The sequence below is a fragment of the Jaculus jaculus genome, chromosome X, assembly GCF_020740685.1.
Source record: "Jaculus jaculus isolate mJacJac1 chromosome X, mJacJac1.mat.Y.cur, whole genome shotgun sequence".
Lineage (NCBI taxonomy): Eukaryota > Metazoa > Chordata > Mammalia > Rodentia > Dipodidae > Jaculus > Jaculus jaculus.
The window spans coordinates 5,943,147-5,962,626 of record NC_059125.1 but is presented as its reverse complement, the minus strand read 5'-3'; the positions used below and the strand labels follow the sequence as shown (position 1 = coordinate 5,962,626).

The 19,480-nt window shown below is 38.9% G+C and overlaps 1 protein-coding gene across 4 annotated transcripts in view; it reads left to right on the top strand.

The window, feature by feature from the left end:
• The window catches only part of Reps2 (RALBP1 associated Eps domain containing 2), a 293,602-nt gene that overhangs the window by 182,758 nt on the left and 91,364 nt on the right, over nucleotides 1-19,480 (top strand). For 2 of the 4 annotated variants that reach the window (XM_045140337.1, XM_045140335.1), the window contains exons 10-13: nucleotides 5,514-5,580; nucleotides 6,902-6,955; nucleotides 12,345-12,390; nucleotides 16,125-16,261. In XM_045140337.1, coding sequence (XP_044996272.1) covers nucleotides 5,514-5,580; nucleotides 6,902-6,955; nucleotides 12,345-12,390; nucleotides 16,125-16,261 — 304 coding nt within the window. Of the gene's footprint in view, nucleotides 1-5,510; nucleotides 5,581-6,901; nucleotides 6,956-12,344; nucleotides 12,391-16,124; nucleotides 16,262-19,480 lie in introns of all 4 variants that reach the window. The other 2 variants (XM_045140334.1, XM_045140333.1) reach the window with 1 other exon arrangement.

Here is a 19,480-nt window from a genome sequence, read left to right as displayed (position 1 = left end):
CCCATGCTGTTTTGTTATGATGGTTCTGCAGTATAATTTTATATCAGGTATTATAATACTTCCAGCATTATTCTTTTTGCTTAGCATTGCTTGGGCTATTATGAGTCTTTTGTGCTTCCATATGAATTTTAGGATTTTCAAATTGTGAAAATATTATTTATGAAGAATATTATTCGAATTTTGATGAAGCTTATATTGAATATGTGTACAAATGGCCAATAAACACATAAAGCCATGTTGAGCTTCTGTATCCATTGAAATGAAAAATCACAAGTACATTGAGATTTCATCTCAGTCAGAATGACTGTCATCAAGAAAACTAATAATAAATATAGGCAAGGATGTGGGAAAAGTTGGAATCCTTAAGCAACTGTGGGCATCAATATGTTGGGCCTAAAAAACTTAAAAATATAACTACTATATTATTCATCCATACTAATTCTAGATATATACCCAACAGAAAGAAAGTCAACTCACTATAGAGATACCTGAAAACCCATGTTTATCACAGCACTATTCAAAATACTCAAGTTATGTAATCAGTATAGATATCTTGGAATAGATAAGTGAATGAAGAACATATGGCATATATATGCAGTGGAGTTTTATTTATTCAGCCACAAAGAACAAAATTATCCAATTTTCAGGAAAATAGATGGAACTATAGATCCACAAAGAGAAGTATTACATGTTTTCTGTCAAATATAGTATTTAGAGAGAGAAAAATAGGGCCATGAAGGTAAAAGGGAGACTATTAGGGATGTGGAAGGAGGAGGGAATGTTATAAAGGGTACTAATGAGAGTGAACAAGGTCAAAGCTCATTATGTACATCTATAGAAATGTCATAACGAAACCCATTGCTTTGTACAATTAACATACACTAATAAAAATTTGATTAAAAGGTTAGGTTGGCTTTTTATAGCTCATGATTAAATATTTGATGTTCTTGTGAGCAATTGTTACTCATTGTTCTGTCTGTATATTTTCTTTTAATCCATCATGAATGCATGGAGTGTGAATGGTGATTGGTACCAGTCCTGTGAGCAGTGACTTCTGTAAAGGTGTTTGTGTTGTGAAATACCTGTAGCTATTTGAGGTTTCTGCTCACAAGAAGTTTGCTTTTTTTTTCTCTCTTCTTTTTTTTTTTTAAATTTTGTTTTATTTTTATTTATTTGATAGTGACAGACAGAGAAAAAGGCAGATAGGGAGAGAAGAGAGAGAGAATGGGCACGCCAGGGCTTCCAGCCTCTGCAAACGAACTCCAGACGCGTGCGCCCCCTTGTGCATCTGGCTAACGTGGGACCTGGGGAACCGAGCCTCGAACCGGGGTCCTTAGGCTTCACAGGCAAGCGCTTAACCGCTAAGCCATCTCTCCAGCCCATCTCTCTTCTTTTTTAAAGGTTTAGAGAGACTTTGTTAGAGTAGGATAGAGGAGTAACCATAGAGAGCTCCCACCATGAGGAAGGCAAGAGGGAGTCAAGCCCCAGCAGTTTGCTTTGCTAAAGACATCAGGGCTTTAATCTTGTACTTATTTCCATCAGGAATTACAGATTTTTTAAATAATTTTTTTGTTTTTATTTTTATTTATTTGAGAGTGGCAGAGAGAGAGAAAGAGAGGGAGAGAATGGGCATGCCAGGGCCTCCACCCACTACAAATGAACTCCAGACACATGCACCACTTTGTACATCTGGCTAACGTGGGTTCTGGGGAATCGAGCCTTGACCCGGGGTCCTTAGGCTTCACAGGCAAGTGCTTAACTGCTAAGACATCTCTCCAGCCCAGGAATTACAAATTTTAATTTCAGCTATACTCCATTCTAGTAGTATGTTAGAATGCTAGATTTTTTTTCTTTTAAAAACAGCTTTATTGAGAAATAACTAACATAAAGTACCCATTTAAACACACAGTTCAGTGTTTTTGTCCCACTATATTAGCAGATTTGTTCAACCATATCTGTAGTTTAATTGTAGAACATTTTATCACTCTAAAATCTTGTACTTATTAGCAGTCATTTACTACCCCTACCCATTGATGACCATTAACTTATTTTCTCTTTCTGGATTTGCCTATTCTGGCAATTTCATATAAATGGAATCTTATATGGCATGTGTCTTCTTTCATTTAGCATAATTCTAGGGCATTATATTCATTTTTTGATGAATAGTATCCATTGTATGGATATGCTACTTTTTGTTTATTTTTTTCTATCTTTGTTGCCTCTTTTGGTTATTATAAACCTACATTTGTAAGTTTTTGTGTAAACATATATATTCAATTCTCTTTGCAATATGTTTACTAATGGAGTTGTTGGATTGCACAACAATGTTCAACTTTTGAGGAACCACCAACTTACTTCCAAAACATCTGTATTATTTTAATTCACCCAGCAGCAATCTGTGAGGATTCTAAGTTCCACATATCCTTGTTAACCCTTGTCCTTGGCATCCTTGTTAAGTGAATGAGTATTTCATTGTGGTTTAATTTGAATTTACTAGTGATCAGTGCTGTTGAGCATCTCTTCATGTGTTTATTAGCTGTTTGCCTATCTTCTTTGGTGAAATGTCTATATCAACACGTTTGTCCATTTTTATTTCTTTTTCTTCTCTCTTGGTGTTTTGAGATACCAACAGAGAGGATCACACTCTGTAGCCTAGACTGGCCTGGAACTCATTCCAATCCCCATGTTTCTACCTTCTGAGTGCTGGGCTTACAGGTGGAGCCACTGAACCTACTTTGTCCAATTTAAAATTGAGCTTTTTGTCTCTTATTAAATAAAGGCAGTTCTTTTGCTTTGTTGTGATGTCAGAGAAACCATTATCTAATGTGAGGTCATGGAGGCTTTCATGTTTTCTTCTAAGAAGTTTTATGTTTAGGTTTTAGATTTACTTTGAGTTAATTTTTGTATATGTTCTGAAGGTGTAACTTCATTTTTTTGTATGTAGATATGTAACTGTCCTAGCCATCATATACTGAAATGCTGATTTCCCCCCTTGACTTATCCTGCACTCCGCTGAAAACCAATCACTTTAAAAATGTACAAGTTCATTTCTCGATTCTCAGTTTGATTCCATTTATTGATATGTTTATGATGATAGGAATACCACACTATCATGACAACTATAATTTTGTGGTAAGTTTTGAAATTGGAAATGTGAGCATTTTTTGAGACAGGGTCTTAACTCTGTGGCCCAGGCTGGCCTCAAACTCTCACTTATCCTCTGCCTCATTCTCCACCATGCTGGAATTACAGGAATGTGTCACTATGTCTGGCCAGAAGTATGATCCTTTATCTTTCTTTTTTTTTTTTTTTTTCAAGAATTTTGGCTATTATAGCACCACTGCATTGCTATGTAAAGTTCAGGACAAGCTTGCCAAATTCTTCCAAGAAGCAAAACAAACAAAATAAAATTCCTAAGAACTGCATTGAATCTGAAGCATACTTTTCAGAGCATTGTGATCTTTTTTTTTTTCCCCTTTTTTTTTGAGTCAAGATTTCACCTTGTAGCCCATGCTCCCTTGAATGATCCTCTTGCCTCAGACTAATTGCAGGGATTACAGGGATATGCCATCATACTCAGCTGCTATTACTATCTTAGTAATAATTCTCCAGACCCATCAGTGTGAAATGTCACTCGATTTATTTATTGTTTGATTTTTGGATTCCTTTGTGTGATGAGGATTGAATCCAGGATCATGCATAGTAGGCAAGTGCTCTGCCATTGGGCAAAGTTTTCAATGAAGGTTTTGGATTTGTTTTTATTTATATTGTCTTACTCTTAGATCATTTTCTTCTTCAATTGGGTCCAGGTGAAAGAAAACAGTAAAATAAGTGCACTAAGATACATTGGCTGGATCTCTATTACCAGTGTAAAAATTACATTCTTGTTGCTGGAACAAAACACATAACTAGAAGCAGCTTGTGGATGAAAGGATTTATTCCAGCTTATAGTTTTGAGGGGAGGTTTCATCATGGTTGGGAAAGCACCATAGGATTGAGCAAGAAGCCTGGGTCACATCTCCACAGTCAGCGGGAAAGAAGTAGTTTGAGTACTGGGCTTGGAGCTAGGGTATATTACCTCAGAGTCTGCCTCCAGTGGCACACCTCCTCTAGCAAGGCTTCACCAGCTGGGAATTAAGTATAAGGCTTAATCACAAACACATGAAACAGTGGGGGGAGGCTATTCATTCAAGCTAGCACAACCAGCTACTTGGGAGACTAAGGCAAGAGGATCACAAGGCCAAGTCCACTTTGGGCTATTGGGTGAGTTTAAGGCTAGCCTGGGGAACTTGGAGAAACTGTGCCTCAAAATAAAATGTGAGAAGCAGACTGAGGAGATAGCTCAGAGGTAGAATTGCTTGCCTAGCACGTATGAGATGTTAAGTTCATCTTCTGCATGATAGCACCAAAAAAGAAAAAGAATACATATTGGTGATAGTAGACAATGAGTAGGAAATTATATCCTGAGGTTTTATTGAGCATCAAGAATAACTTAGCTAAGGAGTGTTCAGTCTTACCATTAAGTAGTACTGTAGCTCTATGTTCTGGAACAGTTTAAAAACCAACAGTGTTGCTTATCATTCTGGGCTTGAGTTCTTTGAAGTAAATGAATTAATGTTTTGGAGCACCAAGCCATTCTAGGAATTTACTCACCTTCCTTTAAGTTTTAAAATTGATCACCATTTAAAATTTGAGTATGCTTAAAATATAAATAATAATTGAAAGAGTCCTATCATCTTTCTCCTGTCTACTGAGACAACATTTCATTCTTAGATATCTTTACCGAGTTTGCACATATAAGAAGCACAAATATGATATATATCATCCTTTAATATCATCAGAGGCCTTAGAATTCATAATGTTCCAGATTTATTGAGGTATAATGGACACATACATTTGCATTTGTGCTGTTTTGGTACATGTATGTATACACACATCATGCAGTGGTTATTTTAATCAGGGTGAGTATCACATCCATCACCTCACAATGGTATTTTTTTCCAGTGCTGAGAACATTCAAGACTTGCTCTCTTACCACTTTTAAGTATAATATAATATATTAATATTAAGTTAGAGCATATGTTGAAAGAGTTATAGGAATTTATAGTAAGTAGATATGAACAATTTAAAAATGACTTATATATAACATATAGGACTTTACTTATATGTGAGATAGGGGAATTGTTTGATTTGCTCTTACTCTACAGCAAGGATGCTATCTTAATCAGATTTGGACAGCTTCTGTATGACAGATTTAATATAGTATCCATAAATATGTCTTTATTTGAATCTATTTTTCTAAATCTATTTCTTCCCACTATTGTATGTAAAAATTTGAGTATAAATTAATTTATACCTCACTAGGAACCTAAAACATAAACTATTAAATGTCAGAGCTTACTAAAGACATCAATTTTGGCAGTAAGTATAACTTTGTAAACATTTTCATCGTATGTGCATATTGCTTAATGTTTTCCACCTGAATAATTAATTGACTTTTCTTTTCCAAGAAGACATGTGTTAAAGACATGGCTGACTTTCCTGTCCCTGCCCAAGATGTGACTGCTGATGACAAACAAGGTATGCAAGGAATAACTGTTCTTCTTTTGAGGACACCTCCCCTCTGTTTTCTCATCTACTTCTCTTGGAACAACTGGGCTACCAGAGTGTATGACAACAGCTCACAATGTGAGAACTCATTTGGATGGATCCAGCAGTTTAACTTGGTGACACAAAGTATAGTTCTTAAAATGACAGAAGACCTTCAGTGTCCAAATCCCTTTAGTTCATTGGCCCCTTAGTCACTGTTGACCTTAGGCTCTCTTGATACCAGATGTTGGAATCTAGACCTATAGTTAGGAATTGAAGGAATTGAGAGCTTAATGTCTATTGTTGGCACATATGATCCCAGAAAATCACTGCACATGTGCATGTGTGCACAGGTCTATTTCATGAGGAATTGTTTTGTTCAGATAGAGCTTCCTTTCCCCGGGCTTTTATCTGTTTCTTAGTGGTTTTGTGAGAATACATGCTACAGTTTGCCCATTTTACTGAAGCGCTGAAGCTATGCAGCAGTGTTCCATGTTAAGGCTGCTTTCCACCATGGGAAAAGCTGGCCTGCAATACCGAGAGGTGTAGGAAGGGTCCTCTCTTCCAACTTCCACACTTTGAATTATGTTTTTAGAATAGACCCGGTCCTTCCTCATACAGGCATATGCAGACCTCACAAAACTGGTGTGTTATGTCATTTAATGTTTAGAGATAATCAAACTGAAGCTCAGGCAATATGAATCATTTGTTTGTATAAAAGAACTGGAACGAAAACCAAGATTTTCTTTCTCAAGCCAGTCTTCTACCTATTATCTCATATTGATTCACTACTTATGAATGAGGAAAGCTTATCTGGAATGAAGATATTTTAGGTTTTGTTGTTGAGACCTGCCACAAATTAAGTCTTACATAGAAAATAAACAACAGTGGTGTAAGTCTTTCTACTTAAATATTTGGTCAGAAGAGCAAGGTGGAAGTACACATTGTCTGTAGCCTCAAGTACTCTGATTATTTGCCTGGTGGTGGGTCTTAGAGAAATTACTGGGAGCTGGGCTTTCAATCCCAGACATTGTGGTATCATTGATGTGGATGTCAAAAGCAAAGGGAAATTCTCAACGTTTCTTGGTAATAGTCCTAACTACTTACAGGCACTCTCTGCAAAGTTGAAGACATGTCTGCTCTAGGTAGGAAGAAATTTTCCTCATCCACCAGGATCATATTGTTCTAGTTTAAAGTGATGGATAGGGATTGTTTGTTTTATTGTAATGTACATGAGAAATAAAATTTTATAGGTATTTTTTGTTCTTTTCCTTTCTGTTTCTTTCTTAAAAATGAAACAAATCGCTACTAGCTTTGAAAAGTACTGTCAATGAAGTCTTACCAAAGGACGGGTCAGAGGATCCAGGTAGGAGAAAACCATTTCTATATTACTGTTAATAATTTAAAGAAACAAGAGTCTGGTGACTAGACATTGCCACCTCTGTGATGATAGTGTGTCTGTTTATCTCCGTTTGTTTGTCTCAGGTTTTATTACAAAGAAGCCTTTACAAGCATTCTACTCTTCCCCCTCTCTTTATGAATCAGAAGAACCTGATTTTTTTTGAAGTTTTTAATTTAGGTTTCATTAAAAGAATCACTGTTTGAATTTTGGGTCTTGTTAGAAGTATAAAATTGAGACAGTTTAGAGTTGAGATGATTTTAACAAGCCACTGTAGTTTCTTCGTAGAATAGGAACTGATACAAGTGATTAGCTGGTGGCTTAGTGTTGGCATTTTCCATTTGCAAAGCCTCATCTTAAAACTTTTTAATAATCCTTCACCACCAGGAAAGCAAGTATACCTGCTTAAACATGGGTTGTATTCCAAGGAGAAAAGGAAGAATCATGTTGGCTAGTTTCTTGGAGAGGTGGTAATGTGTTGGTGGGTCCATAGGGAGTAATCATTGTACCAAAATGAACTCTGTTAAAATATCAAGTAATTCCAGAGGATTTGAAAGAAGTTTCTTTTTTTTTATTATTTCCTCAGTGTATGTAAATCATATTTTTTTCACTTAGCTAGCTATCATCCTGTGCTTATTTCTTGAAAGTTACAGAGGCATCAAGAAAACATTGACATTTATGCTATTATAAAATATTTCCCAAACATTAAGTTTACTTGAGGTTTAAAAGTGAGAGTAAGATGGAGAAAGAGGAAGGAGTAGGGGATGAGAGGGACAAAAGAAGAGGGAGAAGTGGAGAAAGAGCAGGAAGGAGAGAAAGAGGGATAAAGAAAACGAGTGAGACTATGGTTGGCTATGAAGGAGGACCTGAGAAATCAATCACCAGTTCACCTGGTGATTCCAGTATGCAGCCGATAGTGGGAACCACTACCTCTAGAAAGTGATTCTTCAAAAGGGACACTTAGGATTGTAGATGACTAATGACTCCAAAAGCAGTTGAAATCCTCAAGCTAATTTAGACCTTGCAAATCCCTTTGGATTCATTCATCACAGGGAGAAACGCTCTGTTTGCATAAGGCCAATTCCTTACAGCTCTTATATCTGGTGCTTCCTAGTTTTTGTAAATGTCATGCCACAGTATTAGTAAAAGCTATTTAAATTTGCAATGTTAAATTGATGTTTCTTCTGCAGGCTTGGATGATCTCAACTCTTTCTGTTTGTTCCAGAGCTTTCAGCATGAGATCAAGTGTTTTCTGGTGCATGAGCCTTAGAACTCATTCTTAGCTATCCTTTATTAAGGCTTGGCTTCACCAAATAAAGGCTAACAGGTGTGCCACAGCACGTGAGATATACCTAAATTTGTTTCACATTGCCTGGAAACATACTGGGAGTTAAAAAAAAATTTATCCTTCCCACTGGTGCCTCTTACTGGATATGATGGCATCTCTTATAGCAAACATATTTCATACCTATTTCCTGAGAAGACACAAGAGTTTCCCCATGGGAGATACAAGACTCTCAAGGTGCTAATTAGAATTTTGCATGGTGGTTCATGAACTGGAGACAATTCCCCTCAGTTCAGTTGCAGCTTTTTGAAAGGTTAATCTTTGGGCCTGCTCTCTCTTCCCCTTCCCATTTTCTAGAAAGAGGACATACCTGGAGTTTTCGGGAAGTTGTCACCTCCCCCCCATCCGCTGTCCATAAGAAAAGCTGTGATCCATCATTGGCTTTTGTTTGAATTTGAAACACAGCATGCCCTTGATGCTTTTGCAGATCTTCACATGCCCCAAGAGCTGAGCTAGGTTTTCTGGGGCTTACTGGAGTATGGAAGAGTTAACTAGACTAGTACTGCTGAGACTTCTGTAGTCTTAAACCTGCGGAAATCTACCAAACTGCCTTGGATATATTCCTGCAGGTAGAGGGAGAAGCACCTCCGTGCTCTGCTGTTCCCAACGGTGGTGGTGGGTGGTGGTATTGATGATGGTGATAATTACGACAATGAAAGTGATGTGGTTTATGATAGATGACATGGTACTGTCACCAAGGAATGGGGGTATTCCTTATTAAGCCTTTTCCACATGCCTTTATCCTTTTAATTGCTGAATGTGTGTGTACTTGGGGAGTCTCAGAGATTTTATATCCTATGTCCATTCTATCCTAATTCACCCAAGTGTGCCACACAGTGGTTGTCTTTATCTTGCTGTTTCTTAGTCATGCTGAGGTGTCGGAGCCAGTTTCTACTCAGTGTGGTTTTCAGACGGCTGTAAGTGCATTATCAGTGATCACCCTGTGTTCTTTTTGCAGTAGAATACTTCTCTCCTTCCATTAGTTGCTCCTTTTCTGTCCTGCAAGGAACTAAACAGAATTCCAATTGATAAGCTTCGACTATAAATTAGCCTGTACTTAGGGCCTCTACCACAGTAACACTTCACAATTCTGCACTGAACTTTTTAAAGGACCTTTACCATCATATTTGTCCTTGTGAGAGAGGGGCTACCATTTATTTTTCTTCGCACAATGGTTGAGGAAAGGGAAGTTCAGAGAGGTGACAGCTACTTAATATAATAGCCAGGAGGAACACCTGGGCCTCAGGACCTCTGGTCTCATCTCTGCTCCTGTCTCTCCACTGCCCATCCACACCCTCAACCCTCTGTCATTATCAGGTCTCACACATCCTCCCACACCCATCCCTGCATCAGCAGAAGACTTAGATAATGACAGAGGACAAAGGAATTAACGGCTAAGGCTACCATGGTCTGGATTGGGAGAGCAGTGTTTTAACACTGCAGGGGTTTCTCCTACCCAAATGTTTCTTGAAAGCAGTTGGGCTTGAGGGAAAAGAGGGATATGGAACAATAGTGGGCAGCCTGCTGAGAGGCCTGCTTCTAGTTCTGTGGTGAGTCTGGTCCCATGCTGGTCTTCCAGCTCCAGGGCAGCTCTTTCCTGGGACAGAGGGGAGGCCCTATGTAGGCTGCTTTTCTTTGCTGCATGGAGTTGGTGGGATAGAGGGGGAGGTAGTTTTCCTTTTTTGTCCAGGTGTGAGTGCATGATATGGATAAGAGCGGACTCACATTCCTTGGTTTTTCCACGCGTTCGGGGGTGGTGGCTATGGCAACATTTCCATTTGAGGTTGAAAGATGCTTGTTCTCACTGCAGAAAGCCAAAATGCTTACGTTTAGAGAAATGTCTCTTTCATGCAGCTAACCAAGTCTAAGGGGAGGCTCTCTCTTGGGAGGTTGCTTTGTGCCTCGTTAGCATTTAGGAGGATTTTCTGCTTCCTTTTTTGCCCTCTCATCTAACCCAAGGGTTTTAGTGATCATCAGCATTTTAGGCTGCTTCATGCTGAAGAGGGTTTTTATCTGTGCAGCAGTGGAAAAGAGGATGGAATAGTGTAATGAGAGACTTTATTTTGGAAAAAGAATTGCAAAAACAAAGAGATTATCATCATAAGTAACAGTCTTTCTGTGCATTTTTATGATGTAAAGTTGCAGTGTTTGCAAAACCTTAACAGAGCTACTGGTTTCATAAGTCACCTTGTACACATGAGTAGACACACCAATATGAGGACTGTTGTTTTGTAAACGCTTCTGATTACTTCTTACCACTTGTGACAGGACCATAGGTTCCATGGGTATTGGTAGTAAGTTAACTTATGATTTAGATTTGATGCAAAAAGTTTTTATGATTAACAACATATTTTGACAATTTTTTCCATGATATTCTCTGTCTGAATCAGTCCAGAAATAGGAGAAACAAGGATATTTTCTTGCTTGGAAATTTTATTTATTTGACATATGGAGAGATACACAGAGAGAGGATACACCGGGGTCCTTTGCCACTGCAAACGCCTATGTGTCCCTTTGTGCAACTGGCTTTACATTGGTCCTGGGGAATTGAAATCTGGCCAGCAAGTTTTGCATGCATGTACCTTTAACCACTGAGTCATCTCCCGGCTCTTGTTGGACTTTTTTTTTTTTTTTTTTTTTTTTTTTTTTTTTTTTTTTAATTTGAGAAAGAGAGAAAGACAGAGGGAAAGACGGAATTGGTATGCCAGGGCCACAGCCACTGCAATCGAACTCCAGATGCTTGCACTACCTAGTAGGCATGTGCGACCTTGTGCTTGCACACCTTTGTGCATCTGACTTACATAGGATCTGGAGAGAGATTTAACATACTTCCTTAGGCTTCACAGACAAGCGCCTTAACGTTAAGCCATCTCTCCAGCCCCCTTGTTTGGATTTTTGAGACAAGGTCTCACTCTGTTGCCTAGAATATCCTCCAACTCACTGCGTAGCTCAGGCTGGCCTCAAATCCATGGTCTTTCTCTTACTTCAGCCTCCTGAATTCTGGGATTATGGGCATAAACTACCACTCCTGGCTAGGGAAGCTGTATATCTTCTTTCAACTTATTATAGGAACTTGATTTTCTTGTCACCATGCTGCTGTTGATATATAATATATATGTATGTGTATATTTGCATATGTATTATTTGGCTTTCTGAGACAGTGTCTCGTTGCATATCTCTGATTTGCTTAGAACTCACTATGTAGACTTAAGCTGGCCTTGAACTCACAGAAATCATCCTGCCTTTATCTCCCAAAGTTGGGATTCCAGGTGTAAGACATAACTGGTTCTGATTGTATATTTAAGAAAATGTATAGCTGGATAGATTTCTTCCTAATCTTTAATGGAGATGTGTTCAAAACATACTATTGTGAGAGACCAGGAAACCCTCAAATGTGAATCCATCATTATATATAAGGTAACCTTGGGCTGGAGAGATTGCTCAGTGGTTAAAGGTATTTGCTTGCAAAGCCTAACGGCATAGGTTTAATCCCCAGTACCCACATAAAACAGATGCACAAAGTGGAGCATGCACCTGGAATTTGTTTGCAGTGGCAGGAGGCCCTGGCACAGCCATATTGTCTTTCTTTCTCCCTCTCCTTCTTTCCTTTCCCCTTTTCCCTCCTTTCTTTCTTTTCTCCTTCCCTCCTTCTCTGCTTGCAAATGATCCAAATATTTTTAAAAGATAACCCTTAAATGGAGTGCCTTTCTATCCTGGATTGTCTCCAAATCATCCACTTTGTTTTGAGAATGACTTCTCAGATAGGTACTGACAAAAGGAAAAACATGCTGGGTTTTGTTTCCCTTTAAGTGTACCTAAAGATAATAAAAATAAAAGTAAAAATGACATCAGGAACTGGTGAAGCTGTAGAAGGCCTGGCATTCTCCACGTGGACCCCTCTACCTCACATTTACCTGTGACTGTGTTCTGTATTAGCCCAGCTGCTTCCTATCACCCTGTTTAACTGCAGAAATGAAACCCAAGCAAACTACAAATCATCTTTTGTTTCAGCAACTCCCAAGGATTCCAACAGTCTCAAAGCAAGACCAAGATCCAGGTAGAGTTTGTTTAATTTCTCCTTTAATGCCTTTTGTGCACTCTCCCCGCCTAGAAATAAAACCCCAAGCCCAAACTCAAGAAATCACCTCCTTTACCTTTAGACTTGAATCTACAGGTGTAAGCCATTTCACGCCTTGGAGTGGATTGGAACATTGACTGATGCTGGGAGCCTCTCAGTCTCTATGGTCATCAGTGCCAGAAGATGGTGGTTGATGCTCTTTGGCTCTGTGACAGCAAGTGGGTTTTGTGACTAGACTGAACTGGAGGAAGATGATAAGTAATAGGGGGACATAATTTTCTTTGCTAAGAAGAAACTAGGGTTAAAAAGTCACTCACTGAAATTTGCTATCATGCCAAGGTCGTCATCAAAAAGCAATAAGTCCGGGGAATAAAATCTAGAGTAGGGATGCATGCTCATGATGGCTTCAAGGAGCTGTCAAGCTTTTGGTAAGCAGTACTTATGGTCTATTTGAGCCTATCTTAGTACTTTTCAGCCTCACATTTTTCAAATAGTAATCAGCAAAAGAGGGAGAACCAATAAGGCAGACTCAGAAGATAAGAGCAGAAGAGAAATACAGAAACACTGAAAGAGTTAACCCATCACAGAGGAGAACTGATGTTGGGGCCACTTTTTAGTAATAGAGCTACAGTGTAAGACAGATACTGTGTGTGTTTTTATGAGTTTTGCTTTGGCTCTTAGTGACCTTTTGTTTTGTTTTGTTTCGAGGTAGGGTTTTACTCTAGCTCAGGCTGACCTGGAATTCACTATGTAGTCTCAGGTTGGCCTTGAACTCATGTCCATCTTCCTACCTCTGCCTCCTGAGTGCTGGGATCAAAGGCGTGTACCTCCACACCCAGCTTAGTGACTTTTTTCCTTCTTTGGCTACTACACACATTCCTGGAAAAGTGGATTTGAGTCTCCTCATATTTTATATGTTTTAAATATCTATTCCGGGCATGGTGGCACACACCTTTAATCCCAGCATTCAGGAGGCAGATGTAGGAGGACTGCTGTGAGTTCAAGGCCACCATGAGACTACATGGTGAATTCCAGGTCAGCCTGGGCTAGAGCGAGACCCTACATCAATCCCCCCCACCAAAAGTCTACTTTTAAGGAAATGTCATCTCAGTGTAAATCAAAGAATGGTGCCTGTATTTTTTTCACATTGAGGTTTGGTTTCTTTGATTATAAAAGGCATAGATAACTGTATTAATATATACTATTTTTATATATTATATATTATTAATGTTTATAGTATATATCTTTTAAGACAATAGAATAGTTCATTTTAGTAAGAAGAAGGGTATGGATACTCTATGATGGTCAAATTTCCTCCTCCTCTTTATAAGGTTGAATGATTTTTTTGCAGATTAATTTATACTAGCTTTGGATTGTGGAAGTAATAATATTTATCCACTTTCACATTAAGAAAAGTCTCTGAATTGCAGACATTTGCTTATGTGTAGTGTATTGACTCTAAACCTATCTTCACAATTTTAGCTTCTTAGGACTTCTTTTGTCACCCAAAGTGAGTGAAATTGTCAAATCTCATAGGTGCATGCTTCATTACTAATAGGCATGGATAAATTTAATGTATTATTCTTTCTTAGATTGGCTTCCTGGTCCAATTTGAATGATTTTATTTTCACTATTCCCAGCTACCTCTTTACTGAGTTGAAGAGTGTCAAATCATTTTTATTCCCCTTTTCAAATAACACAGATTTGTAGAAGTGTAAGAGAAAATTACCATTCTCAAATTACTTGTCCATAATTTGTCATTTATAGATTAATTTGTTGCTGTTTTGATATGTAATCTCACTAATTTTATATTCACTACCTTTCCATATGAGACTGTAAACATAGCTTATGCATGGAAATGAGGTGTATGGTCTGTGATAGTGTGTTAATTATGTACCACAAGCACTCACTACTTATATGCATATGTTATTCTTTCTTTCTTGATTAGAAGGTGCCACCAAAACTGTATGTGATACAGAAGGTTTTATTTTGCTCAGTTTCTATCTAGGGTCTCTAGTTTCTTTTTTAAAGCAGTAGCTTTCCTTTAAGAATGTTCTTGCCTTTTCATATGGATGTCTTTTGCTTCCAGTTGAAAGTGTTAAGAGCATTCATCCCTTAGTTCCTACCTGTCTTTGCCTTTCCTACCTTGCTATTTAAGGCATGGGGGATATCCCATAGTGTGTCCTGTGACATTATTGTAGTCTTTCTTAAAGATTTAAACTTGAAAGACAGATAAAACCCTCAACTACCACAAAACAACCTTGAGAAACTTACTGAGGTTAATAAAAACTCTCAATGTCAAAAAAGCTCTGCCCAAAACAAAGAGCTTACTAGCTATTGAGAGACTCATTTATGAAGTGACAATCTAATAGGTCATAGAAAGAGCAGTTTCCTAAGGTGAATTTTGTCCCTCAGACATAGCTCTAACTCACATATCATTTTCTGCTTTGACATGGAGTCAACTGAGGAGTTAAATAGGACAGATGCCCACATTCACTTCTGCCTCCTTCTCCTGATTATCATATGGAGAATAATAATAGAACAAAGTATGGGGTTGAATTAATTTAGAAAATGAGTAAGATTCCATTAAGTATTCTTACTGCTACTACCAAACCATTTCTTTGCCTCATGAACACTATTAAGAATATTTCAAAATGGAATATAGAAACCAAGACTAGAGTTTGGATTGAACTAAATAACTTTTTTATTTAGTTTCTTTTTCTTTAAATGTCTTTCTTGGAGTTACAGTTAGAGATGTTACCAAGTTAGCTATGCCTTACTGGACTTTGAAGATGAAGGTTACAATGAGCCCTTTGAGGCTGGCAAGAGGACTCACTGAGTAAGGATAAGGGCCAGATTCCCCCTAAGTTCGATTCCCCAGCACCCATGTAAACAGCTGGGAATAGTCACACATGCCTCTAACCCCATTCCTGTAGTGAGTGGAGACTAGGAAATTGCAAGGTCTCCCTGGTCAGCCAGTCTGACCAAAAATGGCAGTTCCAGGTTCAGTGACAAACTTCCTCTCAAGGAAACATGTGGATGAGCAATAGAGAATACTGACTGTTCTCCTCTGGCCTTCACACATGCATGCATGGGGTGACATATCTACATTCCCCCACCACATCACATACCAAGCCACACAAGTATTTTTTTTTTTAATGAGGTCTTTACTGTGGATGTTTCCACGAACCCTTATTTCAGTGGTCATGACAAGTGGAACCCCTCAACCAGACTACATTTTATTTGTGGCATATTCCCATGAATATTTGGATTCTAGTCTCAGTTTCTCTGTTCCCGTTCAGTATGTGATTATCATCACAGTCACAAATAGACAAGAGAAAAGTGTCACAGCTAGTTAATACCAGATGCAGCCTATCTCTTGATGCACAGAGGAACCTAAGCTGAAGGGCTTACATGTTATTCTTACTAACATTAAGAAATAGAAATGGATTTGAATGTATGCAAAACATTTTCAGGTGGGGAGCATAAATTTAAGCCAATGACATAGTAAGAGCAAAGCGGGTAATAAACTTCCGGTTCATGGTTGTATTTGGGCAGTCATTGTACACAGTGGCATTTAAGGGCTAATAGAATGTAGGTTTGCTTTCTGGCAGCTCATGGGTCCTCTGCAGTCACTTTGATTTCAGGGGTGTTTTCTTTTTCAACCCAACTTCAAGGAATAAAGCTTTGCTATTTCCCTTATTTTACTGCAGATCTTACTCTAGCACCTCCATAGAAGAGGCCATGAAAAGGGGCGAGGATCCTCCCACCCCGCCACCGCGGCCACAGAAAACCCATTCCAGAGCCTCCTCCTTGGATCTGAATAAAGTCTTCCAGCCCAGTGTGCCAGGTGAAGTGCCTCTTCCCCGGACCCAAGCCCTTCCCTTTCCTGTTGGAGCCAGCCTCTGTGTCTGCCACAAAGGCCTCTGAGACTGGAGAAAGAGCAGACCTGACATTTTCCCTTCCCATCAAGGTTGTCATGTTGCTGTGATATTCCTGGATAGTAAAAAATAATTCCAGATAGATATAAAGGATATAGATCTGGAGCCTTGCCCATCCTTGTCGTGGATCAAGAATTAGGAAGTACTTGACCAAGAGGGTAAAAATGTTTCAACTCCAGACAGTCCACTATGTACTGGGCTGGGGTCTTGTTCTCTGAATCATTGCAATTTGTGAATGAGGTCACTATCACTTCCTCATATACTTGTGTGTGGTTGTCAGTGTAAGACTTTTGTGACCAGAGCCTTTTCTGGAAGCTTACCTGTATGGAGAAGATCTTGTGTTCTGTAGGATTGAATGTGAAGGAGACTCTAAATCAGAATGGCAACTGGATGGTTAATAGAGGGTCTAGGATCAGGGCCCCTTCAAGTGGTCTACTCTGGGGCTTATGGGAATGGGACTTTCTTGAGCCAACAGCTGTATAGCTGGGCTGGGGATGGGGAAAGTCAGACATGCCTGCCTGCTTCCCTGGCTTCCTGTGACATGGGCTTGTGTCCTCCTAGGGAAGCTAAGGAACAGAGAGTAAGAAACATGCCTTTTCTTCAGTTCGGGCAACAAGATGCACAGCACTGTCCCAAATGTCATTTTGGGAGCTGCAAGGGCTTTTCCACTGACACATGTCGGCAAGCTATAAATGCGGCGATTTCATGAGATATTTCCTATAACTGTATGCATTTGAAATCAAGCCAGCCTTGGCTGTTAGTGAAGTGTAGATTATTACCTTCTCTACTAAAGCATGAAAAGACTGTTACTGGCTCACACATTAGTATGACCTCAGTGTCCTGGCAGACCTTAGCATGTTGCATTTGTTCTAATAAAACACTCTCCTCCCAGTAAAGTTATAGATTATTTTTTAATATATTAGAATCTGGAACTCTCTATGAAATTGATTTTCTGAAATGAGTTCATCAGACAAAAATTTCCCCTCATACTTTGATCCAAGTTCCGGCATGATTTTATAGCAAGTGGTATTTAAGGTGGGAAGAGCCAGGGATGGTGATGCTATGAAAATTTCACAAGGTTAGTGGATCATGACCTAGAATATTTTTCTGTGGATGTAAGAAGATCAAAACAATCTGGATAGCTATCTCAGTATCTTTCCTTTGCAAGTAGGGACACTGTAAATGAGCATGTATCTCTCAGCCTATGTGACCCTGGAAGGAGATACCAGCTGTGTTTGAGAATTGACATCCAGGCTGGAGAGATGTCTTAGCAGTTAAGGCATTTGCCTGTGAAGCCTAAGGACACAGGTTCAAATCCCCAGTACCCACACAGGCCAGGTGCTTATGGTGGCACATGCGTCTGGAGTTCATTTTAAGTGGCTAGAGGCCCTGGTGCACCCATTCTCTCCCCCCCCACTCTCTCCCCTTCTCTCTCTCAAATAAATAAAAATTAAAATTAAAGAGGAAAAGTGACATCCTATGGCTTCTACAACATTACTGGAAGATACAAAATTGTATTTGAAGCTCAACTCAGCTGCCTTTTAAATTTTTTTAAAGAACATTTATTAGAGAGAGAGAGAGAAAGAGAAAGAAAGAATGGGTGCACCAGGGCCTCTAGCACTCCAGACTCATGCTCCACCTTGTGCATCTTGCTCCACATGGACACTGGGGAATCGAACCTGGGTCCTTAGGCTTTGCAGGCAAGTGCCTTAACCACAGAACAATCTCTCCAGCCCCTCAGCTGCTTTTTAATTATTTGGTTTTCAGGAAGTGGCTTAATCTTTGTATAACTTAGATTCTTCATTTGTAAAATAAGGCCAGTTCTAACCTCATGGAGTCATAAGATTTTGGAGAGATGACAGAAATAATACAAATATCACCCCATTTGGCTCAGACACCTCCTTATGAACCTGAGGTTCATATCCCCATCACCCAAAAGTAGCAGGAGGGGGCCAAGCCCTTGATGGATGGGGATAAAGCACTGCAACTCTGTTGACACCAGTGAACAATTTTGATTATTTTAGAAAATTTGTCAGAAGGCATGCTGAAGTACTGAGCTCCAGTTGTCTGTCATAGTACCTGCTCATTAATACATTGTTCCTTGTTTATCTTCCCTCCTATGCTATCTCACTTTGTTGTCTATCACTGAAATAAAGTATCTATTCTGGAGTCCCTGTCTCAAGGGCTGCTTTAGGGAGGTCCTGAATTTAAGCAATCCCCTTTGACCTCTCCAAATGATGATGTGTGCTTCATTATGAAAAGTATTTTGATTTGATAAATGCCTTGATGAGGGGTTCTTGTGGTATGTCCAGATAAATCTAAAATTTGTATAAAAATTAACTAAGAAAGTGACATCTATATTAATAGCTCAATTCCACTGTCTCTTCAGAATGGGTTTACACAAATGATTGTTTTATTTGTTAGCTTTTTGAGACAGGGTTTCACTATGTAGCCCAGGCTGGCTTTGAACTTATGGCAACCCTCCTGCCTCAGCCTAATGAGTGCTAGGATTAGAAGCATAAGACAAGACACCCAGATTACACAATTGAACTGTTAAGCAGTTCAAACGTATCCTAGGAAGAATGGAATATTTCTGCTGTATGAAAATCAGATGGTATCATTATAACTACTTAATTTGTTTCCACATTAGTTCATAGGCAAATGCATGAATCTGTTCAAATGACACAGAATTTTAGTGTATTACATATTGATAGAAATTATTAAAATTGTGATAAACTAGAAATGCTTTGAGTCCAAACCTACCAGAAGAATCTTATTGTGAGAACTATGATGTACATTGCATGACACTTACCTTTTGTATCACTTTAGGTAACCAGGAGCACACTACAATTGCTGTTGTATGTCTTGACTTTTCCACTTAAACATTTTCTCGTGAACAACCTATCACTCCTTTTATTTCCTTCATGGTATGGATGTACCATAAGTGATGATGGAACGTTTTCTTCCTTTCTCTCTTCTTCATGTTTTCCAGCGCCTTTACCACCCCCACCCCCTCCACCTCTTCTTCTTCCTCCTTCCTTTTTTTTGTTTTTGATTTTTTCTTACCCTTAAGCCTCCCTCTCTTGTCATGTCATCTTCCACCACTTGATATCTACCTTCTGCTTCCC